The sequence below is a fragment of the Eublepharis macularius genome, chromosome 11 (genome assembly GCF_028583425.1).
Source record: "Eublepharis macularius isolate TG4126 chromosome 11, MPM_Emac_v1.0, whole genome shotgun sequence".
Lineage (NCBI taxonomy): Eukaryota > Metazoa > Chordata > Lepidosauria > Squamata > Eublepharidae > Eublepharis > Eublepharis macularius.
In genome coordinates this window covers 60,811,229-60,838,250 of record NC_072800.1, presented here as the reverse complement: position 1 = coordinate 60,838,250, position 27,022 = coordinate 60,811,229, and the positions used below count along the sequence as shown (strand labels likewise).

At 45.4% G+C, this 27,022-nt stretch overlaps 1 protein-coding gene across 1 annotated transcript; it reads right to left on the bottom strand.

The window, feature by feature from the left end:
- Positions 1–1,084: 1,084 nt before the first annotated feature.
- LOC129337397 (serum paraoxonase/arylesterase 2-like) lies at positions 1,085–26,027 on the bottom strand. Its single transcript, XM_054991011.1, has 9 exons — positions 25,371–26,027; positions 19,835–19,905; positions 14,758–14,813; positions 14,320–14,485; positions 12,949–13,075; positions 12,453–12,653; positions 7,961–8,042; positions 6,523–6,651; positions 1,085–6,241 (listed from the first exon to the last, which is right to left on the bottom strand). The coding sequence occupies exons 1-9, from the start codon at positions 25,442–25,444 to the stop codon at positions 6,083–6,085; spliced, it is 1,065 nt and encodes a 354-aa protein (XP_054846986.1). The 5' UTR covers positions 25,445–26,027; the 3' UTR covers positions 1,085–6,082.
- Between the last annotated feature and the right edge of the window lie 995 nt (positions 26,028–27,022).

Genomic DNA, 27,022 nt, shown 5'->3' with positions numbered 1-27,022 from the left:
CTTGAAACAGTTTCATCAGCTACCTTGACTGATTCACTTTTGGCAGCCTGGGCCCTCGCCCTTTCTCCTGTTCTAAATACAAGGTTCTGCCTAAGTTTTAAAAGGCACAAATCAGAGCATTTGTGTGGCAGCTTTCATGAGGTAATAATGAAGCAATTTTTAAAGTAGCCCTGCAATAGGCAGGGCCTACATTGTGTTTGTGTGCTACTAATACTTAATGACTTCTATTTTACAAGCAAAATTGTTTTATGAAGTAGGCTTGTGGGACTCATAATTGCCCACCTCCTCAGGCAATCAGAGAGACTTAAAGCCAAGGAGGTTCAATAATGAGGTAAGAGTGGAACTGAAGATATTTTTAAAAGGGTTCTCATCATTTTATTCCATTTCCCCTGCCTATTAAAGAGGCAGATTAATTTATTCAAATAGTTGTACCCCACTCTTCCCCCGTCCACCTCCAAGGGACCCAAACTGGCTTACAAATTACATCTTGGGCTGATTCTGGAGCAAGAGGCTGGCTGATTCATCTGAAGGCAGGGCCTAAGTGCCAGAATGCAGACTTGCCTCTGGCTACACTCTAGCTTTATAGTACTTGTAATGGGAAGGGAAAATGGAATGCTCGGCAAGGTGAAAGAAGTTCCAATCTTTCCCTCCCTGCCAAAGAGGACATGTCCATGCTTGGAACTTAACTGCTGCAGTTGGAATCTTGAGAGTTGTAAGCTTCTGAGAATAATTTCCACCAGGGCTTTGTTTCAGCTGGAACGCAGTGGAACGGAGTTCCGGAACCTCTTGAAAATGGTTATATGGCTGGTGGCTCCACACTGTGGAGGGCAATCTAAACTCCCCTCTGTCTGGAGATCAGGGGGCAGGGCCACCAGCCATATGAACATTTTCTCTGAGGGCAACCACCTCTTTTCCCAGAAAAAAGCCCCGATTTCCACTTGATGTGTGTCAATTACACAAAACAACAATTTCCAAGATTCCACAGAATAAAATCATTGAAGTTCAAGTCTAATTCTGTTGCACTGCAGCTGAATTGAGAGAGTGCCTCAAAGAAACTCAAAAATTATTCTGCCTCTTTCTAAACTACATTTTATATATAAATTTTTTATTGTAGGAAGCTGCTAGATTGCCAGTTTGACTTAAGTAGCGAAGAAACAATAGAGAGCAACGTTTATAAGACTCTGGACAAACAGACAATAATCCAAATAACAAGGTGATGGCGTGATGGGGAAGGCGAATGGCACAAATGTATTAGTAAAAGTGTATTTCCTCAGAGTTTGCTTATAAATGTACTTGCTATCTAACACATCCTTAATTATGAGATAATACAATTTTTTAGCCCTGCAGTTTTGATGGGGGGGGGGAATCCCCCTTTCTATTTTGCTTCTCCTTTCTGCAAACTAACTATGAGATTCTTTTTTTTTTGCATCATTTTCTGGTCCGTCACTGAATTTTTCTGTAATCTACATGCAATTTTTAAACATAGTTGTGCATTGGCAAATGACACATGGTGGGTTCTACAATATGTCTACGCAATATAAACAAATCTATAAACCAAAGGTGAAAAGCAGCAATCCAAAACTGTTAACACAAATATAAACTAATATAAAACAATGAAAGAGAACATCTACCTAGCTGTTAATATAATGTTGTGTAACAAACAAACATAAATACCATCTTGTGGAATTATTTTAGCAATGGGAGGCTTTTAATAAAAGCTCAACTTTTATTAAATTTTCAGCAACATGCTTATCTCTTTATTCCACAAAGCATCTGTTTTATGGAGTTGGTAACACAGCAAGGGTAACCCTCAGAGCTGCAGAGGGTTTCACTTGGGAAACCAGAAAAAAATGCTCGCTTGCCCATTCAGGCTGAAAGAAGGATAACTTCCAGTCTAGTTACATATGGCTTTCGTTATTTACATGCTAAAGAGAAACAATTGGCCGATTCAGTTGGGGTTTCTTTAGTAATAAGAACAATAGAAGCTTATTAATTAATGGAGGGAACAAAAGACGACTGTTTTAGTTAAATGTTCAAGTTTTCATGTTCTTGAAACTGCCTGGGGCGAGCACAGATCTAGTTTCTGTTGGTTCACAGAAATAGGCTTAACATGCCATTGTAGGAACTAGCCTCCATCTTCTCCCGCAGAAGTTCATTTTGTTTTAGAGTGTTATTTACAGAGAGATTTTTATCAAAAACATGTCCAGATCTTCACATCGAACAGGCCCCAGGGCAACTTAATATAGCATATAAATATCATGTAATTAAATTCTGCTCTATTGGCTATGATAAATTCCAGAATGGGATTTGTGTTGCCACAATTGTCTAGTAAAGTCATATTTTCAACAACAGCAGATCCACAGGTGGTTCCAATCAGCCCAAGCGCCACAGGAAAAAATCCCTACTACATACCCAATACAGGACAGCAGCACAAATTAACAGCTACTTCTAAGACTTTAACATTCCTTTCTAGTTTCAGCAAATGCAATAACATTAGATACTTGAATTTTGCAGCTTTCATATGGCAAAATGGAAAAATTCAAGAAGTATTTCATGAGACTGCTAGCCTAGTTACACTCTCTTTACTGCTCCGGGGGTTAGACGGATTGGCTACTGCTCACAGTGCCATCAGAGTTTCGAGTGCATTCATACCTACTTTTAAAAACAGCAGTAGTATGCCCTGCCATTCTTCCAAGTAGCTCTATATGGGTCCTCCCTCCTCCATGTATCCCAACAACCCTGAGACATAAATTAAGCTGTGTGTGTGTGTGTGTGACCAGCCTATCCGATAATCTAGCATGTTTTAACCCCATGGACACCCGCTAAAGTGTTCCCTGATGCCCACTTGTTTCTTCCCCAAAGAGCCAATCCTGGCTTTCCTCCCATCAGAGTAGGTGATTTAGAAAAAAACAAGCTGTGTCACCTTTGTCAAGAAGCTTTCATTTGAGAAACATCTGGCTCTGGTTTGGAGAGTGCTTGGCTTGGAATCTCCTAATGCTTTGTGGAACCTCCCAACATTTGGAGATTGGACCTGGACACACAGTAGCTACCCTTAAAATCCCATCCCCACCTTTAAATCCCATCCCCCACCCCACTTACCTGGTCAGGCGGAAGGCTGAAGCGGCCCAATGCTGTGCTGGCCAACTGGCTGGTGGGGAAGGCCTTCCCTGCTGTCATTGCCATGCAGCCACGGCTGACAGAGAGGGCCTTCCCTGCCACCGTCGCTGCGGCCACTGTGGCCAGCCGGCAGAGAGGGCCTTCCTTGCCACTGTCGCTGTCGTGGCTTGCCGGCAGAGAGGGCTGCCGCCGCCACCGCTGGAAGCTAGTGGGCAAGAGGGAGGCTGCCTCCTCCAGTGGTAAGTGGGGAGAAGTGGTGGTGGTGGGGTAAGGGTGGGAAATGGGTACATTTATATGGTCCTGCTGCTTGCGAAAGGGCCCTTTAAACTTAATCCCCGGAGGTCCCAAAGCTTCCCGAAGCATTACGAATGCTTCGGAAATCCCGAAGCTTTTCAGATCAGGCCCGATTTGGGTATTTTACCTGAATCAGATACCCGAAGCGCACACCCCTAAATGCCACTGCATTAAGTCCATAGATGACTAAAGGAAAGGGCAAAGAAAAAGCCCTTTCAAGTTAAAAATAAAGAAGAGCCCAGAAGCAACAATGGCTATCAACAAGAATTTTTTTTAAAAAAAAAACATAAAAACCAGAAAGTGCCCCCCTCCACCAGACACTGTATCCTATCCCCTGACTAAAACAGTGCCTTTTACATTTTTTTAAAAAGCCCCATGAATATCTGGCAAAATCATTCCTCAGAGCACAGCCATAGTTCACAATGAGATAGCCAACAGTCCAAGCAGATATTTGCAAAATCCCTCCATAATTATAGACATATGCAGCATCAACAGACTGTTTACTTCTCCTCTCTGTAGCTAAAATCACTGCACATTTTAAATATGTAGAAGCCTTAAAGCTGTTAAGTGACTTTCCAAAGACAAGGACACAATTTGGTAGCTGGAGGGGGATTTAGCCAATGATATCATATATCATCTTCCTAGGGGTCACGGAAAATTGGGAAAAGACAGTTTAAGCATGACTACAAAAATGTGTTAGCTACACTAGGAAGGCAGTAACAGCAGGGTGCACAGCTCAAGTGAAAAGCTAGCAAGACTTTCAGGAAAATTGTAGAAAGCTGTTTTACGCTGTGTGAGGACTCCGATTTCCTCCTATCATGGCCAGATGCATTCTTGGGATGCACAAAAAAAGTCTGCTTGCCATTTCTAAGACCAATTATGCTTTAGCAAAGTTCATTAACAAGAAATGCTTTAGAAATAATCTATTTTAAAGGGCCTCATCTATACCAGGCCATTAGGAAATGCCACTGCTAAACACAGGTTGTTTTTGTTATTCAACTTATAGGGCATTCCTAAACAGAATTACATCATTCTACGAGCACTGACTTCAACAGACTGAAAAGAATTTGTACTGTTGGTAACAGAACTGACTGAAACAAGAGTAGGTTGAATTGCAAGGTACCTTGAATTCTGTTCTTTAAGAAAAAGGCAACCCGTTCTGGGCTCTTTGCCAGGTCACTGTCAATGAAAAGGCAGCCGTGGCAGGTGTGTGTGCATGCAGGCGCAACAATTTTTTGCAGAGTATAGAAAGACAGGAAAGTTGGTAAGGTAATCTTCTTGTAAGAACTTTTAACCCAGAGATTATTAAGCAATTACTGCAGTTTAATGACATTGATTAAAATCAAAGGAGCCACCACCAAGCACACAAGTGATTTTCATACTCAATGCTGAAAAATGAGTCAGGGAAGCTGTACTTGTCAGCTGTAATCAGGGCTTTTTTTCAGCAGGAATGCGGTGGAACGGAGCTCTGGCACCTCTTGAAAATGGTCACATGGCTGGCAGCCCCACCCCCTGATCTCTAAACAGAAGGGAATTTAGATTGCCCTCCACACTGCTGGAGTGGCGTGGAGGGCAATCTAAACTCCCCTCTGTCTGGAGATCAGGGGGTGGGGCCACTGGCCATGTGACCATTTTCACTGAGGGCAATTTAAACTTTAAACCCCCCCCCCCCTTGTTCCAGCTGACCCAAAGTGACATCATTGTGCGGTCTTGAGTTCCACCACTGAGTTCCACCACCTCTTTTCCCAGAAAAAAAGCCCTGGCTGTAATGATGTTCTGGCTGCTCCTCTCCAGCTCCTAGAAGAAATGTTGGGGACACAGACATGGTGTCGCATTCCACTCCTGTTCAGCTGTGATATGGAATCCTTTAGAGAAAAGAGGAAGGGGCTTGCTTGCCTCCACCCCAATACAGTCAGTGCCCTCTGTATAATCACAAAGGGAAATCTGCTTCCATTAGTCAGACCGAGAGCATGGTACTTAGGATGGTGCTATTCAATAATTGTTCTCTCAGTTGTTCAGAAACAGGAATGAGATCTAGAATTAGCTCTCCTCAGTCCTGCTGGACAGCTGAACAACATAAGTCATGCCTTTCAGAAAAGCTCCACTCATACAGCCCCACCTGACTCATGCACATGTGCCTGGATCAAGAAACATGCGCTCCACCTAGACAGGTCTGTCTATATAGGGGCAAGGCTTATGTATGAATAAACACAAAGTAGAACATGAGGAGCTATAGAAAAAAAACTATAAAAGCCTCAACGTTTGAGAGCTTTCGACAATTGACTGACAATTTAAGAGGTATCCCAACAAAACTACAGTGCTTGTAGATCATTTCTTGCATTGCTGAGTCATTCAGGGCGTTCTTTATTTTCTTCCACGGAGCTAAAAGCAGCCAGTCATAAGTGGCCTTCTGTGTAGGATATCATGTCCTTTCTAGACAAAAAGGAATTTCAATCTCCCAATCCAACCATGCTGCAAAAACCCAACATTTCTTCCAAGCGCTGCTGCTTCTTTTTTATAATAAGTCGTTCTTGCATTACTTCCTTTTAAAGAGAAAAGTACCCGATTCACCTTGATTGAAGTGCAGTTTGGACTTAGTCGTTTCAGAACTGCAGGTGGCAGATGACGCTTGCTGACCCTTTTCACTGCGGGGAAGTCCACGATGGGCAGGTTACAGCTCACAGGACAGAGCTCTGTGAAATACAGTGCCAATAAGTAGCTTCTTGCCATACACTGTGGCAACTGAGCTTCCTTGGATTACTGACCCATCATCAACATATACTTGACTGACTTTAGGCTTCTCAGAAAGGATATCCTGGATGCGAAGGACCTTCAAAGGAGACAAATATTAGCATTAGTTAGAATACCTTTTCTACAAAATCTGTGCTACTACTTCACAGCTATGAAGATCCTCCGTCTTGGAAGTCAAACTTCCTTACAGATGTCTTCAGGAAGTAAATTTTTAAAAAACGTCTTTATGAGTTGCTCTTCCTTTAAAGGACTTCCAAGAGAGAAATAACAACTTGTGAAGTTTGGTGTTCTCTCATTACCTCTGATCAGAAAAGCTGCCAGGTATTTTTCCCCATAATGAGAAAGTAAACTCCTACTAACCTCAGAACCAGGAAGGTTTTCTAGATCATAAAAGAAAAGCTTGAAGCCATTGATATGACATCCAATCCAAATGTCTCCAGTGTAAGGATCTACTGATATGTTATCAATTAGAGTGTCCAACTGCAGCACCTAAGCAGTTACAAGAAACCAAGCAACATTGAAGAAAGCTTGACATTGCAGTATGTCATGTTGAACCTAACTACTTTTACCCATAATGTGCATGTTTACTTGATGACAGGGTGGAAGGAAGATGGAAGACATTAGCTAGGCCAAAGTTATTGACATCTACAAAGCCCTAACCTGGTTTTAGCTTCCCTTTTGGAGTAGGCCTATCAAAAAGTAGCTTCCTGCAAATGGGTAAGATTGGCAATTGCCCTTACATATGCACTCTCTGTGGTGGCTCCCACCTTGTGGAATGGCCACCATGAGATAATGCTCCCGCACTTTTACCATTCTAGAGAATGTGCAAAACAGAAATGTTCAGAAGGGTATTTTCATAAAGGGATTAGAATTGCAATATAATAGAACAGTCCAGGAAGCTGCTTTTATAAAAGAACAGAGTTGTAGTCTATTGCATTGTTGATTATATGTATCATTCTACTTTTACTGCCTTGTCTTCTACCTTTGTAATTGATTCTACATGGTTTATGGTGTGTCATGCCTTAGACAGTTTTCTGTTTGCATTGCTTTCTAATTCTGTGATCCTTTCTAATTCTGTGATCCTATTGTGGATATCCTACGCTGTCTCAGCGTAGGATATCCATTGGCTCAGTGTTCAGAATGGAACCTCTTCTTTGTTGGCCACATTCCTTAAGAGGAGCTTTCAGGGCTTTAACCCAGTCCAGGGGCAACCATGCATGTCAATTCTGAGTAGCACCAGGCTCACAATATTGCTGGAGCCAGTGGACAGACACCCTCAGTGCAGTGGCCAGCATAAGTTCCCAGTGCACACGTGCATCTTCTTTGTCCCTCTAACTACAAACCTTCACATGGCCCCACCTCCTAATTGACAGTGGATGTGGCTTGATAAGAGAATGTTGCTGATGTCATTCTGCCTTCAACACATAACAGAAGTCTCTTAACTCACGACAATATTAACCATTAATGGATTCACACACACACACTATAATTTAGCAGGAACACACGAATACATATTTTCATACCAATAACTAAATCAACTTGAAAAATACCCAACATCCACATTTTTGTTTCAGAAATACAGTTGGATCCAACCAGCTTTGCTGCTGGAGGTAAATGGAGGGAGTCCCCTTTGCCCACCAAAAAAACTATGCTGGGCATCACAAGACCTGCATGGAGCAAAGCCATGTGGGACAGAGCGGGAGAGGAACTGGATGAGGCTGAGTGAAAAGGGTGATTGGATCTAACTCATACAATGAATACCTGGATTAAATTTTGTTCCACAATGGCCAAAGCTTACCTTCAAAGGAGTTAAACTGAAATTGGCATGTTTTTCCAAGACATGAATGTTGTGATCCGTTAAATCGGCAACATAGATATACCTTGAAGTGAAAGAATGGGAGTTTGAAAAGCAGATCCATTTCTTCTGATACCTTCCTTCCAGTTTTAGATTCAAAAAACCTGAATTACTGCCTTTAAGTCATTTGTTAGCTGAACTCATGCTTGTGGTAATTTAGGGTGTCGTTTAAAGGCCCATTATAGTTTAAATACCACAAGTCTATGTCTGTAAGAGTAATGCCATGAGCAGGTTAAACACACACAAACACACACTTATATCTCCTATCATTCAAAAGTGAAAACTCCAGAAGAATCTTGGGACAAGAGTTAATGTGTCTATGAGAACTGATCCTATAGATTTATCCCTAGGATGTTAGTGGTCTAGTCCTCCAAACAGGCATGAAGTCAACACTACCCAATGACCCTGAGGAATTCAGCAGTTCTCTGCATGTCCCCCCTTAACTCGCCATCTCAGCCACTTTCTACCTCAGCTTGTATGAGGCCTTCATATTACATAATCCTCAGAAAGTTATTTTCAGTTTGTAAGAACACCAAGAGTCTCTATCATCCTCTAAATATCAGAGGATTGATTTTGCAAGTTTAAGCTACCTACTATTTAAAATTCCACATTAAGGCTGATGTCCACCATGACATTAGCATCTTAATCACTGTATTTCAGAAAACAAATATCCCAGATTCGGTTTCGTTTTCCAGACCATGTCAGATGCTCCTTTCCGCAGGTCCGGGAGGAAGAGCCCAAGCAGCCTGACCGGGTGGTTGACCTGCGAGGGTTAACCCCCAGGACTCCCAGTGAGGGGGTCAGGGTCCGGAGTGCTGCGGGAAGAGCCCCCTGAAGTCGATGCAGGGGGTAAATTGCCCATCTGCTCCTATGGAGGCCGGCAGACTTGCGCAGCACATCGTGTGCTGCCGGGCCATGGAGAACGGCAACAAGCAGATTTAAGGTGAAAACCTGTGAGCAAGCGAACCCCTTCTGCTATTCTAAGCGTATGCGAAGGATTGGTGAGAGTTGAAGCTAAGAAGGTCCGGATATCTCCCCCTTCACTGAGTTTCGGAACTTAGTTGGCGGTCTCCCCCCCACCCCAAGATGGCGACGAAAAAGCAGAGCCCTGCTGTGAGCAAATCGGTTTCGGCGACGCTACAGGGGAAGGGAGAAACTCTTGAAGAGGTGGTTAAACGGTCGGTCATTGAAGCTATGAAGCCCTTTGTTGATAAGCTAAATGAAATCAGACAAAGGGTTGGCTCAGTTGAGAATGAAGTGAAAACCATTAAAGATGCAGTGTCTGGGGCAGAGCAATCTGCTCGGGAAAATGCAGTACTCATGAAAGCAACAAACAAAGAAGTAAAGCTTTTGGAGAATCAATTGATAGGATTACAAGTGGATTGTGCTCAGACGGTATTGCGTCTTCAGAATGTGAAGGAGGAGGAAAGTGAAAACTTAAAGGATTCGGTGTCGGAACTTTTGGCGTCATCCGCAAAGGCAACTAAAGAAGAGTTAAAAAGCGATATTCTGGAAGTCCGTCAGACATCTTCAAAATATGCAACGAAGCATCAGCTGCCTCGCGAGATTATTATTGATTTTTCATGTAAGAAGACTCGGGACACCATCTTATATAATTCGTACAATGTGGACTTGGACTTTCTGGGCAACAAGGTTAAGATATTGAAGGACGTTCCATTTTTAGCTCGGAAAAGAAGATTCAAATATATAAGGTTTGCAGCTCTTCTGAGGAAGCGTGAAATAAAATACAAATGGTTATTTCCGGAAGGCATCTGGTTCAGATATAAAGACCAAGCCTACAAGATAATATCGGAAGTACAGCTGAGGGACTTTGTGCTTAATCATCAAGAGTTCCAGCAAGAAGAAGATTTAGAATCTGAAGGGGGGAATGAGGAGGAGGGAGTGAGCACAGCTACTGTAGCTGTTCAGAGAGAACTGAGACCGAGACCGGGGGGGGGGGGGGGAGAAGAAGACCTGATCCTGACTGTAGTTTGTATTTTATAAGATCTACCAATCTAATAGCATATCAGAAAGTTTAACTTTAAATAATTGTATTATGAAGGGAATACAATACTTGTAGATGTAGTGTGTGTTTTTCATATGTTGTTCTTTCCCTCTCCCCCTGTTCCCTTTTTCCCTTTCTTTTTTTTGTAGTTTTTGATGTTAGCAATTAAAAATAAAAAAATTATATAAAAAAACAAAAACAAATATCCCTTGTCAACCAGTGCTAGCAACAGCTATAAACCAATCTGATTAAAATGCAACTGCTTAAAAACAAAAGCAACAATGCTTCCAGTTAAAACAACAAAACCCAAAACCTAATGTCGCATTTATTCAAAAGGAAGGTTCTCCTAAAAAAAACAGATGTTCCTAAAAAAGAGGCTACACATAAAAAAAACAACGACCTTGACTTTAACATGACCCACCCCCCTGGCCTCCAAAGAAGCCAGCCAGCCAAAGGGGTCCTCCTCCAACCAACTTCTATCTTACCAGCCCCCCTCCGTAGCTGCAAGCTCCCAAGGGCTCCACTGTCTCAGCAACCAGGGTCCCTGTGCCTCTTGGCAAAAAAACATCAATCAACATGAGACAGCTTCTGGAGTGGGCACTTCCTCTTCCCTCTATTCTGACAGCCAATGGAGAAGCCTGGCTTTTCTCTCCCTCTGCACTTCCTGGATGTTGCAGGAGCTGCTCCCAGTTCCAGCCCCACCCTGGCTGATGAAGAGGCTGACCTTTCATCTCCTCCAAGCTTCTGGAGGAGCCAGAAAGCACGAAGGGAAAAGAATGCACTGGCAGCACTTCGAGGATGTGTGACTGACCAACCCGCCCTCTTGCCTCTCTCTGTAGGCACAGCAGAGAGGCAGGGTGGCCCTCGATCAGCTGTTGCAGTGGCAACCCCCTTCAGCAGACCTGGCTGGTAAAGGAATACAGACTTTATATAAATTTGCATCCAAATTTAAGGCAACCACCCCTTTTTAATGCCCCCCAAAGTTAAAAGAAATCATCTTGTATTCAAGTAAACATGACACATCCTCTGCTCAAGATTCTAAATGTAATTCTTGGTGTGTGTTTTTTTAAAATGCTCTCCCTTCTGTCCACTGTCCCTTTTGTGGTGGCCAGCCAGGGCTTGGCAAGCCTTTGTAAATCACAAAGACCGAGCCAGCCACAATTTGCAGCCAGGATTCCGTGTGCCAGCCTTGCAGCCATTCTGGCTGTTGGGGCCCAGGGAAGGAAGGGCCAGTGGCTGCAGGCAACGCAGCTCCAGAGACCAAGTGGGGCATCTCTTCCTCCCCCCTCCAAATTTAAAAGACCATTTAGAGGTGTATTTCTTTTTTAATTTCAGGTTGGGTTTTTCCACAGAGCATGCTTTTCGGGAACCAAAATTCCAGAACTGGAAAACTGTGCCCAAACGTAATTCCTAAAATGAAAACACATCCTATTGTCCTGAAATTTTGGCATACCCAAAAGAATACTTTGTAGAAAAGCCAACTCTGGAATTAAGCCATTGAACAAGGGCAAGCAGGTAGGTGGTAGGGATGTAGATGGGGGGAGGAGGGTGGCAGCTGTATGCTCTAGTAGCAACCCCCATCAGGGTGTATCGGCCCTGTCAATTCCCAGCATCTTCAGTTAAAGGATACCTGGTAGTCTGTGTTGGGAAATACCTTTCTATGCCTTGAGAGACTTGGTGAGCTGCTGCCAATTATGTTCTTGGTGTTTTGTTAATACAATTAATCAGTTGCTAAAACAAAATTGTGTTCAGATCTGCTTGGAGGGGAGGGGGTTCTATCTAATGTTATCTCATCCTACTTTTATGCCTTAGTCTTTTTTGTCCTAGAAAAAACTTTTTGGAGAATGGAGGGGGTTAGTAACTCAGTTGTAACTCAGCACCCCATTTTGATCTCTCTACAACAGTACTGAAATACTGCTCTTTAATCCAGTATGTGGTGGCAGCTACTTTAGATGTGATTTAGGTCCCAGTGGTGAAGCTGGAGAAAACAGTCAACCATCCAGTTTGTCTTGCCAAGTTACCCCCTGGGGATGCTGAGATAAAGAGATGGAGAAAGGTTCTTCAAGGGACCACAGAAAGGTAAGAGGAAAATAAGCAAAATGAATGCACCACATTTTTAATGGCATCATAAAACAACCATATGAATATCAAAGAATATTCTGCTTTTTTGTACTTCATATCTGAGTTGGCAGGGTGTGATGGAAGGGGGGAAACTTTCAAAATCCTAGGAGTGAAGAGGAGTCCACCAATAAAAAGCCCAGCTCTAGATCCAAAATATGCCCATGCAGTGCACTCCTAACCAGAGCTACACCTTTCTAAGCCTGCTGACTTTCATGGACTCAGAATGGGATAATTTTGCTTAGGACTGCACTGTGAACCACAGTTTCCACATTCATGCCTTTGCACATCATAAGCTTGTTAGAAACCTACTGTCCATCTGGAGAAATGTTAATTCCATTGGCAGAGTAAAATCCTGATGCCACTTCCTTAACTTCTTTTGGGCTGTAGTAAATAACGTTTGTCCAGCTCAAACCCAGAAACATCTCCAATAACATCAGGGGCAGCTCTGTGAAATAATGATCATTGGTGGCATAGAAACTGTCCGGACTCAGAGCCACAATATCATTCACACTAAAAGGAAAAGACAGAGAAGAAATCCAAAGATACACATCAATGATTGCACAGGCTGTGTTGTGTCACTATGAAGTGACCGATACTTGTCCACAAACTGTTCTGTCAATGATATGGACAGAAAACTGGATACACAGTCTGGCAGTCTAGAACTGCTCTGATTTTGGTGCCTTCTAGCTTCAGTCCCTGAAATGATGTATGCAAATGAGACACAGATGCTCAGTACATTTTGCAAAATGTGTTCTCAAGTACTCTGCATTCCCCAATGAAAGAGAATAGATTTAATATTATATACCTCGCCAGAAGTTCATGCTTGATAGTTTTAAGATGTACGAGAGAATTATCATCCTCCATATATTTAAATAGTTCCACTGTTGACTTGTACTGTGGATGGTTTACAACAAAGAGATACACGGAATCATCTATGGACAGTGGGGGGAAAAAATCAAGTCAGTTTGACAAAGCCTAACAGGAAGTTTGAATGAACCGTGCATGGAAAAACAAAGCAATTATACTTTTAACCTCCGAATGTATGTGAGAAATGCAAAGCAATAATCCCTCTCTTCACATCATGAGGGTATCCTAGCAGCAGCCAAGATCTCGGATGAGTTTGTTCCTCCTCTTTTTGCAGGTACTTAACCTAGAGAAGAGGCATAAACCATCTGGCCGTTGGCTCTTAGCCTGTGTTAGGCAGCTCTGTAACCCAGGCTGGGTTCATTTAAATTGTCTCGTTTAAACTGGTTAAATTCTATTTCGGTATCTTTATGCAAGTTACTCTGGGTCCCTTACTGGAGAAAAGCAGCTTTCAAATATCCTAAATAAATAAAAGGCAAATCTGTCTTCTGTTCACCCCTCCTAACAAAGAATCCGTTTGCTCATCATAGAAAGCCCCAGATACCCTGTGCAGATTTCAAGAGTAGAGTTCTTGCTTTTCCTATGAATGCAATATTTTGGTACATACCAAAATATGTACAAGTCGTTGCTTGGGGCAGCAGTATTTTAGTGATGCTAGGGAAACACTATGCAGACAGAGGGAGAAAAGCCGCAGCCAGTCCTTCATCTAACAGAGAGATTCAAACTGTACTTCTGTTTTGATGCTAAATTGGAAGCATGAAAAATTCCCATACAGAAGAGGCTTCCGGACCACAATTAAGAGATCTGCCATATCCCTTTAAGTTTAATGCATAAGTGTGTGTGTGGGAGGGGGGGGACAAACAGCCATTCCTTCTCCTGCTCATTCTTCTCATTGGTTCCTTAGTTTCCACCTGCAGTAATGAGCAGGACTCCAGAACCTGCACAGACACCACATCTACTATGTCCATTGACTTCAGTCATTATCAAGGGGCAGAGAAATCTCAAGAGTCGTGATCTACATACAAGCTCTGTGTGTGCGTGTTTCCTGTCCCTTTAATAGAGGCTTAATATGTAGACATGGGCAGCTGATGCTTTTCATGGCATCGAGGTAATAGCATCCCATCAAGGAAAGGACACGATTTTTCATTCAAGCAGTTGGCAACCCTACAGTATGTGCCAAGGTTAACCATTTTGAAGTTCCATCAGTTCCCATTTGAGAGCTTAGAGCAGGAGGGCGAGGAATGCTGAGTGACCTGCTTCAATGGTTCGTTCTGTAGCCTTCTTTTCCTTTTCTTATGGGCGTTCTACTTACCATCTCCAATGTATGTGCTGATTCCATGAGGGTTGAAAGATGCCAGATCGAACCCACGGCTGATTCTGAGCTCCACTGGTCGAGGATTTTGGTCATTTAAATCTATCAGCAGTATTTCTCCTCTTTTATCTGGTGCAAAGCTCTGTACCCCAGGGTATTTCAAACCCTTTAAAACCAAAAAAAGATGGTCTTTTGGAATATGGCAAGAATATTCCACAAAGAGTAAAGAAAACATTTGTCATCGGATAATGTACACATGCCTGATGTCCAAGCCACAGATCCAATTCTTGCCCCTTTTAACCTACAATCGCATTGGAGAGGGTGCCATCAATTACGAACTAGAGACAGCTCAGGCCTGCCATTGTCAGCCTTTCCTTCAGTGAACTTAGAACAAATCCTTCAACAGGGCTGAGGAGAATCGAGTGAAGCAATACTTACAGAGCTGATGAAAGCCAAGCCATTAGGAAGTATGTCAATATCTTCCGAGCCAGTCTCTGCAGAGAAAAGAAAAATCCTAATAAGAAACATGTGTGTGAGGAGTCAATAGTGTGGCGCTCAAGATTATTTTTAAAAATGTAGTACTGTTTTTTAATTAGTGTCAGAAAGCCTATTTATTCCTAAACCTTTTCTGGTAAACAAAAATGTTTCCCACTGCTTAGGTTCTTTTGGGTGTGGATTATCCCAACTTGCAGCACTTTAACGTTTATGGCATCTGCTCCTCTTTCTCTCTCCTCTAGCTGTTTCCATTTCCTTTGCCTTCCACTATTTTGTTTCCCCCCTACAACTCATTTTCCTCCCTTTCACCTAAAGCAAATGCTATGAGGAGAGGAAATCTTTGGCTAGAAAACAGGAGACAGACAAGGCTTTTCTGAAGCACAGGCCATTGAGAGGCTCACAGGCTGTTGGTATCCAAGGAACACCACCCCCGTTCCATCTCTGACCCCTCTCTCTCATGCCTGAGGAAGAAAACAAGGCAGAGTGCTGTGACTCTAGCCTTTGAAAAGTTTTCTGAAATAAGCAACATCAGAATTATGGCATTATTAACAGGAAAGGAATTGATGCTTTAGTTTTTGCAAAAAAAGGGGGGGCACCTAAATAAGCCTGTGGCTAAAGCATTTAAAATTTTATTTTACTTATTTTATTTTATTTATGCCGCGTATAGTCTGCCTTTCTCACCAAGACTCAAGGCGGATTACACAGTGTGAGATTAGTAGTCAGTATCAAGGACATTTCCATAAACAATGCCACCGGGTAAATAAGCACAAGTTTACAAAGACATAGCATTAGCAAGAATCCAATATAGAGTTGAAGAAATGCTGAAACAGAGCATAAGCAATTCTAGGGCTGACATTAGACCACATGAAGCACAGGTAGCTCATAGGAGCACATATTTTATGCCTCTATACTGCCCCTTCCACCTCTCTTTTCCAAGCCTTTGACAAAAACTTAGGGTTGCTTGCTGATTGCCTGCCCCAACATTCCAGTTCTGTTGTTATGGCCCTAGATTTTCTCCAGTGCCCCAAGGACGAGAGCCACGATTCAGCCATCAATGCATTCTAATAAAACAAACGGTGCCAGTAGCAAAATCTGGGGTTGCTTTTTTGTTCAAATAAACCCCCAAATTGTTTATACAATGAAAAGAAAAATACAGTCTGCAATAAAGAAGACACAAGCCCAGGTCCATGCTGGAACACAGCTCTGGACATTTCCCAGCACCACGTTTTTGCCTCCGTCAGCTCAGAATTGCTGAAACAATTTTGAAGCGCGCAGTTTCAAAAGCAACATGAAAACTGAGACAGGGAGCAAAAATTATTGAGGGAGGGGGGAAATGAACAGGGGTATGGATGTGTGCATCCTTATGCATGCCTGAGGGATGTTCTCTTTATCCCTGCCATGTGTTATGAGTAGAACACAGTGTTCTAAGTTTCAACAGTATATTTTAGTTCAATTGCAGGCAGGGTTCCCGCGAACGTGAGTTCCTGCGCTACGGCGCAGGAATTGTCACCACTCAGCGCAGAGCTGAGAAGCCCCAGCGCACGGAAGGTGCTGGGGGAGGAGCTGCGGCTCTGTGGGAAGAGCTGCGGCAGGAGCCGGTGTAGCCTTTCCCTCCCTGGGCTCTGCAGCCAGGCTCAGGGGAAAGAGCCGTGGCAGGCGTCCATGCACGGCCTTTCCCCAGCCCCTCGCCAGGCGGGGGGGGGGGGAAGAGGCGCGGGAGGTGCCCATGCAGCCTTTCCCCAGCCCCTCGCCAGGCTGGGGGGGGGGGAAGAGCCACAGCAGGTGCCCATGCAGCCTTTCCCCAGCCCCTCGCCAGGCGGGGGGGGAGAGACGCGGGAGGTGCCCATGCAGCCTTTCCCCAGCCCCTCGCCAGGCGGGGGGGGAGAGACGCGGGAGGTGCCCATGCAGCCTTTCCCCAGCCCCTCGCCAGGCGGGGGGGGGAGAGGCGCGGGAGGTGCCCATGCAGCCTTTCCCCAGCCCCTCGCCAGGCTGGGGGGGGGGGGAAGAGCCACAGCAGGTGCCCATGCAGCCTTTCCCCAGCCCCTCGCCAGGCTCGGGGGGGGGGGGAGAGGCGCGGGAGGTGCCGGCGCAAGGCCTTTCCCCAGCTCCTCACCAGGCGGGGGGGGGGGAGCCGCAGCAGGTGCTCATGCAGCCTTTCCCCACCCCCTCGCCAGGCTTGGGGAAAGAGGCGCGGGAGGCGCCCGCACGAGGCCTTTCCCCAGCCCCTCATCAGGCTGGGGGGGGGAAGAGCCGTGGCAGGCGCCCATGCGGCCTTTCCCTGGCCCCCTCGCTGGGCTCTGGAAGAGGATCCACGGCAGGTGCCTGCGCAGCCTTTCCCCAGCCCATCGCTGGGCTCTGGAGGAGGCACTGCAGCAGCCGCCCGCACAGCCTTTCTCCGGCCCCCCGCCAGGCTTGGGGGGGGGAGAGCCACAGCAGGCACCCAGGCAGCCTTTCCCCTGGGCTCTGGAGGAGGCACCGCAGCAGGCGCCCGCACGGCCTTTCCCCAGCCCCTCGCCAGGCTCAGAGGAAAGAAACATGGCAGGCGCCCGCGCGGCCATTCCCTGGCCCCTCACTGGGCTCTGGAAGAGGAGCCATGGTAGGCACCTGCGCAGCCTTTCCCCAGCTCATTGTTGGGCTCTAGGGGAAGAGCCAAGGCAGGCGCCCACGTGGCCTTTCCCAGGCCCCTCATTGGGCTCTGGAGGAGGCGCTGCGGCAGCCGCCCACACGGCCTTTCTCCGGCCCCTCGGAGGAAAGGGCTGCGGCAGGCATCCACGCGGCCTTACCCAGGCCTGTTGCCGGGTGTGGAAGAGGAGCCATGGTGGGCATCCCCAAGGCCTTTCGCCAGCCCGCCAAGCATCCTCTCTGGCCCAGTGCTGGAGGAAAAGGTGGCAGCGGCAGACACCCATGCTATTTCTCACCAGCCCACCGAGCAGCCTCTCTGGCCCACCGCGGGTGCTGGAGGAGGAGGAGGAGGAGATGGCGGTGGTGTTTCACACTCCTAGGGTTGCCAGCTCCAGGTAGGGAAATACTCTTTTTTGTGTGTGTGTAAATTCATGACTAAGGAAATCTATTTTACATGCACACAAAAAATTGACTTCCTAGTCACAAAGACTTGCATGGCAAGGAAAATTCATGACAGAGCTAGGGTCTGAATCTGGAAATTTTACACGTGCTGGTAAGACAGGCTGTCCTCTAGTTAAATTACTCCATGGGGAGTGGGGAGCTGCGGCCTCAGTTTTACCAGTATTTTTGTACATCAATGGTATTCTGCTTATATCTTCAGGGGAGAATAGATCATTGCAATACAGTGTAATAAAACAGAATGGCAAGCAAGGAGAAGGCAGGACTTCAATGCTGACTTTACGCTTTATGACTTAATTTCATTTCAAAGATTCCATGACCATAACTCACAAAGAGAAAAGGAAAGAGTTTCAAAGCCATGAAGCCTCTAGGGTGACTAAAGGCCAGTTCTAGGCTGTTCCAATGAGCAGCTCTCAGCTGGAAGCTAAATAGGTGCTCCCCCTGCAACTTCAGCCAGCTTCCTTCTTCTTTCTGCAGACCTGGCCACAGAAGAGACAGGAAATGCCAATCGACAGAGCCGAGGTAGAGGGAGGAATGACTGCACATCACTGCACATCACATTCTGTTTAGGATTTGCTTGTGGGCAAAGAGGAACCCTTACTGAAGCTCTTCTGCCTGATGTTGCCCAAAATGCAAAGAAAACTCTGGCAATACACTGATGCCTGTGGAAAGAAATGGTGTCTGAGCCATTTGCAGGCATGCTTCACAACACCTTTTTATATAAAACATAGAAGGGAATAGCCAGAGAGTGAGTGCATTGCAGGGCTGGATGATGCACAATTCTTCTTCTCTGTAGATCCAGAGGAGTTAGCCATGTTAGTCTGTAGCTGCAAAATAGTAAAGAGTCCAGGAGCATCTTTAAGACTAACCAACTTTATTGAGGCATAAGCTTTTGAGAACCACATGCCTAAGTGGGTGTCATCAAAATATTGATGGCACCCAATACCAATGCCTCAGACAACCTAAATCAAAAGTCTTTTAATCAAATGGATTCTGGTTTTTGAAAAGGCGCACTCACAACTTGCAAGTTGCCGCTCACAAATTGGATTTCTGGCTCTCAACACTGCACCGCTTAGAGGGAACATTGATTGCAGGTAGCAATATTAATACCACACCTTAATTTTTTTTCTTAAATAACGTATTTCTCTTCAAGTACTGATTTATCTCATGAAGATTCAGGCTGCTCCCCACCCTGGCAAAACAAGACACTCCTTAACTCCTCCTGGTTGTTTTTTTATCCCTGCCATGGGCTGTCCTTGGAAGGCAAAATTACTCCAGTATTTCTTATTGGCAAGGATGATTCTCTAGATAACCAGTTTGCCTCACAGGAACTTTGGCCTGATTATAAGTTTAGACTTGGTACAGTTGGGTTTTCCCCTAACAACCAAGCCTAACTGTGGACACCACCATATCACAATGTTCGTTTAGAGACAATTTCTGTTTGATCCAAACACAGAAAAACCCTCTTCAGTTTCAGTACCCTCTCCTCTAGACACATATCATTTCTGTAGTGAACTCTGCCTGCTGATAACCTCCACCCCAGCATAATCTACCCTTTCATGAAATATGTTACCAGGAGATATACAGCGGAGGGTGTGCCCTGCTCAAAGGGCCAGGCCGTCCCGACTGTTCAACAACGGGGCTTTAAGCTGCTATTTCAGCTGATACAAAAGGGCAAATGGTGACAGCTTTCTTACTCCCCTTGACTGCAAGTGATGAAAAAGAAATAAGGCCGTGTTCATCATACACAGCTGTCTACACACTGCATGCCTGCTCTTTTCTGTACAGTCTCCAAAGCTGTTATTTAAAGCTATTGTATTTATGAAAGACCCTTTTTAAAAAAAGCCACGACTCAAATGTGGGTAAGGTTTTCTGAAATAATAGATCTGAAAGTGAAATCTCCAGGACTCCATTCCAACAAAGCATGTGATATACCTACCAATTCCTTTAATTAGGTGGCAATTAGGAAGCCGCTTTGGTTTCAGTTCACGCGAGGCGTTCATTCTGTGCCTGCAAGGGAAAAGGGCAGCGCTGAGCATTTTGCCAAAGTTCTGCAGTGTTGTTACTGGCAAGGCCGATTCTCTATTTAACAACAGAACAACTGGGCAAATGACAAAACATGCAATATACAACTGTATATTTTAATCCAGGCATGAATTGTACTTTCAGTACTGAAGCACCAACTGCTTTTCTCATTTTCCATTTCAGTATCAAAGGACAGCAAGGAAAAATAATGGTTAAAGCTGCACTCTTGCACTCATGAGGGAATAAGTCCCCACTGAATGCAAAGGAACTTCCTTTTGAGCAAACATGAAGAGGGACTTGCTTGGATAGAGTTACAAACATGTGACCTTTGCAAAGAATGTTTGATTTGTTGCACAAAAGATGAAGGGAAGACTCCTCAAATATTTAAAGAGACTGCCAAAGCAGACAGTCAGAAGAATTGCTTATCAGAACACTTAAATGTGGAAATATCTGAGAAATGTAAAAGTTGTTTTACAAAGTGGAACCCAATTTTAAATGACAGCTCAACATAGGTGGGATAAAGAAGAGGGTCTGTTTAACTCTCTCCTACTCCAAACCACCCCAAAGCCGCTTTACAGGGGAAAACTTACTACTGTAATTGTCGAAGGCTTTCACTGAGAGAATTCTGTCTTTCGGTGCTACACCTCTGAAGATGCCAGTCACAGCTGCTGGCGAAACGTCAGGAACTATAATGCCAAGACCACGGCCATACAGCCCGGAAAACCCACAACAACTTACTACTGTAATGCTCCTTCCCATCCCCCCAGCACATACAGAAGAAGTTTGGAGGTGATGATTTTCCATAGGGAAAAAGGCATGAGGGGAAACCGTTCCTCTCTTCGGTAAAATTGCAGTATCAGTAGATGTATGCTGCTTAAAAAGCCTTATATATAATAATCACAGAAGAAAATGTACTGACCTAAGCAGAGTTACTCCAGTCTAAGTCCATTAGAATCAATGGGCTTGGACTGGAGTAACTCTGCTTAGGACTGCACTGTTGGTAGTCACCCTAATGGAAAAACAAAGAAAAACGGGTCCAAATGACAGCAAAGATTACTTATGGCACAATTCATAGAGAAGATCTCTTGCAAAAGCCTCATTTATAGGAACAGGAGCTATGCTATCATGCACTTGTGTGGCTTCCGTTAATTTTAGCAAAGCTTATTATGCCCAAGATTTTTCCTGTGGATTGTGTTTAGGAGACACCTGGAGACGGTTCTAGCAGGACTTCCAAAACTGGCATGGTTCAGTCTAGGACATCATGTCCTTGCAGAAAGATGGCCCTAGAAGGCCTACAGGCTATCTTCTAGCTTGTAGAAGTTATGGCTGCTCATCTCAGCACCTCAACGCAATTTGGGATGATCCCTGGTGGACTCAAAAGTTTTCTTCTGGTGGAGCACTAATAAGATGCTCGTTTCAATCAGGTCTACTCAGAAGTAAGCCCCATGATATCCAGTGGGGCTTGCTGCCAAGAATGTATCCTTAGAATTGCAGCCCTAGTGGAGATTCTCCAGATGGTGAATTGCCTTTCTCAATTCCGTTCAAAAGTCCTAACCTCCCTCTGCTATCTTCAGCCCTTCTGCAAACTTAACCAACCTTCTTAGGTTCTCCCTCTAGTTTTAGTGAGACTCCTTAAAGTCCTCCCCTACCCCCAATATCCAGCCTCTGAGAAAAGTCTTCTTGAGCCTCACCTTGCCTGCAGGTCCACCTTATCTTCTGACACATCACCACCACCCCCTTCTCAATCTGTCAACAGGTGACGTCTTCCTTGCCTCCTACTTTTCTCATCTAGTAAGCTGGACTGGGTTGAACAATCAAACGTTCTAGGCAGCTGCCATGGGGCAGAACAAATTCAAGAGCTATCCAGCCCACGCCAGAGTGAGCTCTGATTTTCATATTGCTTGTCTCATGCTGAAGTTATCTACCAAGCACTCTCACACAGACACTCAACCATCTTTCTCTAGCTGAAGCAGTATCCCTGGTGTTCCAATTAGTGTTTAATACTAATAAGGGATCCTTTCGTTATTGCCTGTTGTGAAGTTCTGTTTACTTAATTTATACCCCCCCCTTTCCAACAGAGACCCAAAGCCACTTACGACATTCTCCCTTTCTCCATCTTATCCTTAGCTCTCTTCCTCCATTGCACGGTAAGAACTAGATAGCTGTTAGCTGCTATGTTCTTGATCGCCCAGTTCTTTTTTAATTCACTTTTCTGCTTACAACACAGGTTGTAAGGTAAGTAAGATTGCAACACAGATGGCTTATAATACAAAGTACACCTAACACTCTGAACAAGTGAGCACACAATCTCTCAGTACATCTTCCGGGTGTGGCTGATTGTTCTTTACTGGAAGGGGCCTCACCAACTATCTTCTGCTATGTCTGAAATTTTATATATCCAGAGAAGAGTTTTTCTGCTTTTAGAGTTTGAATAGATCCCTTGTGTGGATCTGCAGTACTTTTCAACTCCACCTAGACTTATTTCACTGTTTATTATTTATTTATTTTATTTATTTGTGTCATTGATAGTCCATCTTTCTCACTGAGACTCAAGGAGGATTACAAAATGTGAGAGTAGCACAGTCAATATCAAGGACTTTTCAATAAACAATGCCATAGGGTAAATAAATGCAAATTTACAACAACAGAACATTAGCAGAAATCCAATACACAGTTGATGAAATGCTGAAACAGAGCATAAGCAATTCTAAGACTGACATTAGACAACAGAGGACTACCCAGTGGAGTCATCCTTAAAGCAGCAGGTAGTACATAGGAGCACATACTTACGTACATAAAGCAACATAGTGGTAAAGTCTATGGTCTCTAATTCATTAGCGAAGCGTCTCTTTGTGACCACCTCCTTACAATACAGTTCTTGTGTCTGAGTAAAAAGCATTTTAATCATTCAGTTTTGCATCGTTTGTGGAAAGCCAGGAGAGTGGGGGCTCTCCTGACTTCCTCAAGCAGACCATTCCACAGGACAGAGATGCCACAGAGAATTCTCGTGTAAGGGCAGCTGTTGATTTTGCCCATGTGCAGGGCGGCACCTGCAAGAGACCCTGTTCAGATGAGTGAAGCTGCTGTGAAATTACATAGGGAGAGAGGCAGTCCCATAGGTATCCCAGACCAAGGTCGTGAACAGCTTTGTATGTGATAACCAATACTTTGAACTGAGCACAGTAACTATCAGGTAGCCAATGGAGCGACTGCAGGATGGGAGTGATATTCATGCTCCTGCTTGCTCCTGATAACAGCCAAGCCACAGCATTTTGCACCAACTGGAGTCTCCTAGTTAACTTAGACAGGAGACCTACGTATATTGCATTTGATACTGCTTACTGTCATTAAGTATTTGCCATGGCTTCTGTGTTTATTTCCAGTGAGCACACAACGGGAATCACTTTTCACTGGCAGACTTTGCAAAAGAAACAGGAAAGCAAGGAATGTTGCAACTTTGCTTAATATTGTCATGGTGTCGCCCAGCCCATACAGCCCCACTGCAGCATGCAACAAAATAACAAGGCGTCATCACTGATGTGTTATTATTTATAACCGGGGTGCCTGTTGCAAAAAGGTTGGAGATGCCTCATTTAAATCATCCCCAAGATAACCCAGTCAACAGTGACTCTCTAAATAATTCAATCTTGAGAGTGCCAGTGCAGTTCATCTGTTGGACCATGCCTGGAAAGACTAGTCTTCCAGTCCTCATTGAATCTAAACCCACAGAGTTGCTATGCATGTAAAATGAAGGGAGAATTACATGTGGTGCTCCAAGCTAGTTTGAGATAAAGTACAATAGATCCTCTTGTGAAAGAGTATACTTATTTATACTACTAAGCAACAGAATTCTCCATATTTCCTTTTGAAGACTAAAAGGGAAAAAAATGCTCATTACAGTCAAAATCAAAAACATTGGATCATTTGAATTCTTAGCTCCTGGTTTAACTAGGATACATTTGTCCAACAGCAGAAGACACCTTCAAGCATGACAGAAAAAAAGGGCTGCAATCAGTATCCTTCTCAAAGCCCCTTGGAAGTAAATTTTGGTAAAATAAATTGTATTTCAAAACAAATATATTTATGTCATTTGGTTGCCCTGCACCACACTTGGGGATCGATATGTCTTCCAAGTCACTGTGTGGAATAACCATTCTTGTGTAATATAAATTCTCTGGGTCCTCCTTGGAGAATGCATGGGACAGGGACAGGAGTTTAATGAACATTCGCTCGCAGATGCAAAGCTGCTATTTCCTTATAACTGCGTGGATGGATTGGCAGATGCTTACACCTTCATAAGGGTCTGGCAGCTCTGCATAGACTTGTTTGCTGTGATAGTGATTCGCCTTGTGCCCAACGCCTCGGGGCAGACCGCAGAGATTGCTGCTTAAGGGTGGATCCGACTGTTTAAGTCAATGGGATGGCAACTTTCCTAGGCTGGGTTTACTCACTGCTTGGTCAAGAATCCTCCAGAGGAGCCTGGTATGCTGGCGGAGTTCTTGGAAGGAAAGAGGGCTATAAAGGGATATTATAAAGGCTTGTTGGGGGTGGGGGTGGGGGTCAGAACTACCAGTTGTTTAATGAGACATGACATTACAAATTGCTCTGCACAAAAATGAAATACGGGGCTGGCAATGTTGCCAGTATCTGGTTGGAGACCGTATCCAAGTCATGGTGGTGTGTAGTTTAGGGTGGCTCAAAACTCGTTGTGGGGGGTGGAGGGTGGAGAGGTGTGTGCCCTTCAGTTCCTTTTTCAGGATCATCACGCAGCGCGTTGCTGAGCACGGAACCGGAAACTGGGAATTAGCTTCAGCTGAATGCACACCAATCCTTTTCGCCCTGCCTATTGTGAGAACCCGAAGAAGGCATTGCAAGTGCAACCGTGAAGCTAGACGCTGTTGCTCGGTGGAGGATCCGCGCTTCCGTTGCAACCAACCCCCCTCTTCCAGCTCCATGCCCTTGTGCTCGAATCAGCAAGTCCATTTATGCCCAGACGTGTCCGAAAAAAGGAACCCCTCGGGGGTTTTGCCCTCCGGGAGAAGACCGCACTCGGAGCCAGGAGAACGCTGTTCTAACCGACTGCTTCCCGAGGCGCGCCTAACTGCGATAAGAGCCGCAGCCTATTCACGATCCCTGAGTGAGGAACAGTTACATCTTCACAAGTTTTAATCCGAAACAGAGTTACTCCGAAACAGAGTTCCAGACTGTGGGCTTAGACTGAAGCAACTCTGTTTAGGATGGCTCTGTTGATGTAGGCAGTCGCCAGGTTGTCCCAAAGACAGCGCCCTAAACATTCCCAAGCCCCTCTCTGAGCGCAAAGGCGCTGCGCTCCCGCGCACCAGTCCGGCCAGACGCTCCTCGCTCCGCGGAAATTCCGGGTGTTGCCACGGAGCAAGCCGAGGGGTGGGGGTGGGGGGACTCGTTTCCTTCCCCTCCCCACAACGACTTACCGAAATCTTATCAGCCTCTCGCCAATCAGCGCTCCGACTAGCCCGACTACGGCCAGCACCAACAGCTTCCCCATGGCTGAAACTTCGTCTCCAGGAGCTGAGCGACGCCGAGTCCCGCCGGGGCCAACTTTTCAGCGGGGAGGCGGCGGGCGCGGAGCTCCTCCCAGCGGCTGCAGCCCATCCAGGAGCAGCGCAGCTCCCTCTTTGTGCTCAAGCCCCTCCCCGGGCGGGAGCGTGTGGGACTGAGGCTTTGCTCCCCGGCCTGTGCGGCCCTTGGCCGTCCCGGAGGCTTTGGAACTGGCGCGCTGCGAAGGAGCGAGCGCCGAGCAGACGCGGCTGGCAGCTCTTTCGGAGCCCGAGCAGGCCGGTGCAGCTCCAGTGCCGTGTGGGCAGTTCAGCTAGGAGTTGTCCGGTGGCGCCTCGCACCTTCCGCGGAGGCGAGCGTTTGGCGCCAGCCCCGTCGAGGTTGCAGCAGCGCCATTGCGATATGCAGAGGCGCGCGATAGCCCTTCAGGGTTAGAGCCGTAAGGGCAAAGAGGCCTCTGGGCTTTGGGTTATTCGGGGGGCAGCCATTAATGGCTTAGGGAGGAGCCTGTTGCAGCGCAGGAGCGCACCGGGCAGTTGAACCATTGTCGCCTCATCAATATAACTTATTCTCAATGTGGCCAAATCTATGGCTACTAAACCCAGAAATCAGAGCCATGGATAGACGACAGATCTTCTGGTAAACCTGAAAAAGACCTCAGGGTTGCAGAAAAATGTGGAATCCTACACAAAAAATCAGAAAGAGATTAAAATGGTTGTTGGGGGTTTTCCGGGCTGTATTGCCGTGGTCTTGGCATAGTAGTTCCTGACGTTTCGCCAGCAGCTGTGGCTGGCATCTTCAGAGGTGTAGCACCAAAAGACAGAGATCTCTCAGTGTCACAGTGTGGAAAAGATGTAGGTCATTTGTATCTACTCAGGAGGGGTGGGGTTGAGCTGAGTCATTCTGTAAGAGTTTTGCATATGGATATGCAAAAGAACCTCCTCAGGATACAGTGAAGCCTCCCGCCATTAGCATTCCACACCCTGGGAAACTCTTACAGAATGACTCAGTGAAGCCTCCCGCCATTAGCATTCCACACCCTGGGAAACTCTTACAGAATGACTCAGTGAAGCCTCCCGCCATTAGCATTCCACACCCTGGGAAACTCTTACAGAATGACTCAGCTCAACCCCACCCCTCCTGAGTAGATACAAATGACCTACATCTTTTCCACACCGTGACACTGAGAGATCTCTGTCTTTTGGTGCTACACCTCTGAAGATGCCAGCCACAGCTGCTGGCGAAACGTCAGGAACTACAATGCCAAGACCACGGCAATACAGCCCGGAAAACCCCCAACAACCATCGTTCTCCGGCCGTGAAAGCCTTCGACAATACATAGAGATTAAAATGCCCCAAACAATAGAAACAGGAGCACCTGTAGCTGTAGGAAACAAATTCTGTCTCAGTGGCTGTTACTAGGCAACCACAATTGACCGTCTTGATTTCTGTCAGTGAAAGGCTATTTTGCTTTATGAGGGAGGACTCAGTGGGCCATGCCTGCCAGCGACCACCATGTGACTTGCTACCTCCTAACTCAGAGCCAAGCTACAAGTGATGCCTGACA

What these genes read in the sequence shown, in the direction of transcription:
- LOC129337397 (XM_054991011.1), bottom strand. Translation starts at nt 25,444, where the DNA reads ATGGGGAAGCTGTTGGTGCTGGCCGTAGTCGGGCTAGTCGGAGCGCTG. An exon ending in GCTTGGCTTTCATCAGCTCT is followed by an intron (nt 14,486 to 14,757) that starts GTAAGTATTGCT and finishes TTGGTTTTAAAG; the next exon opens with GGTTTGAAATACCCTGGGGT. An exon ending in AAGCATGAACTTCTGGCGAG is followed by an intron (nt 12,654 to 12,948) that starts GTATATAATATT and finishes TTTTCCTTTTAG; the next exon opens with TGTGAATGATATTGTGGCTC.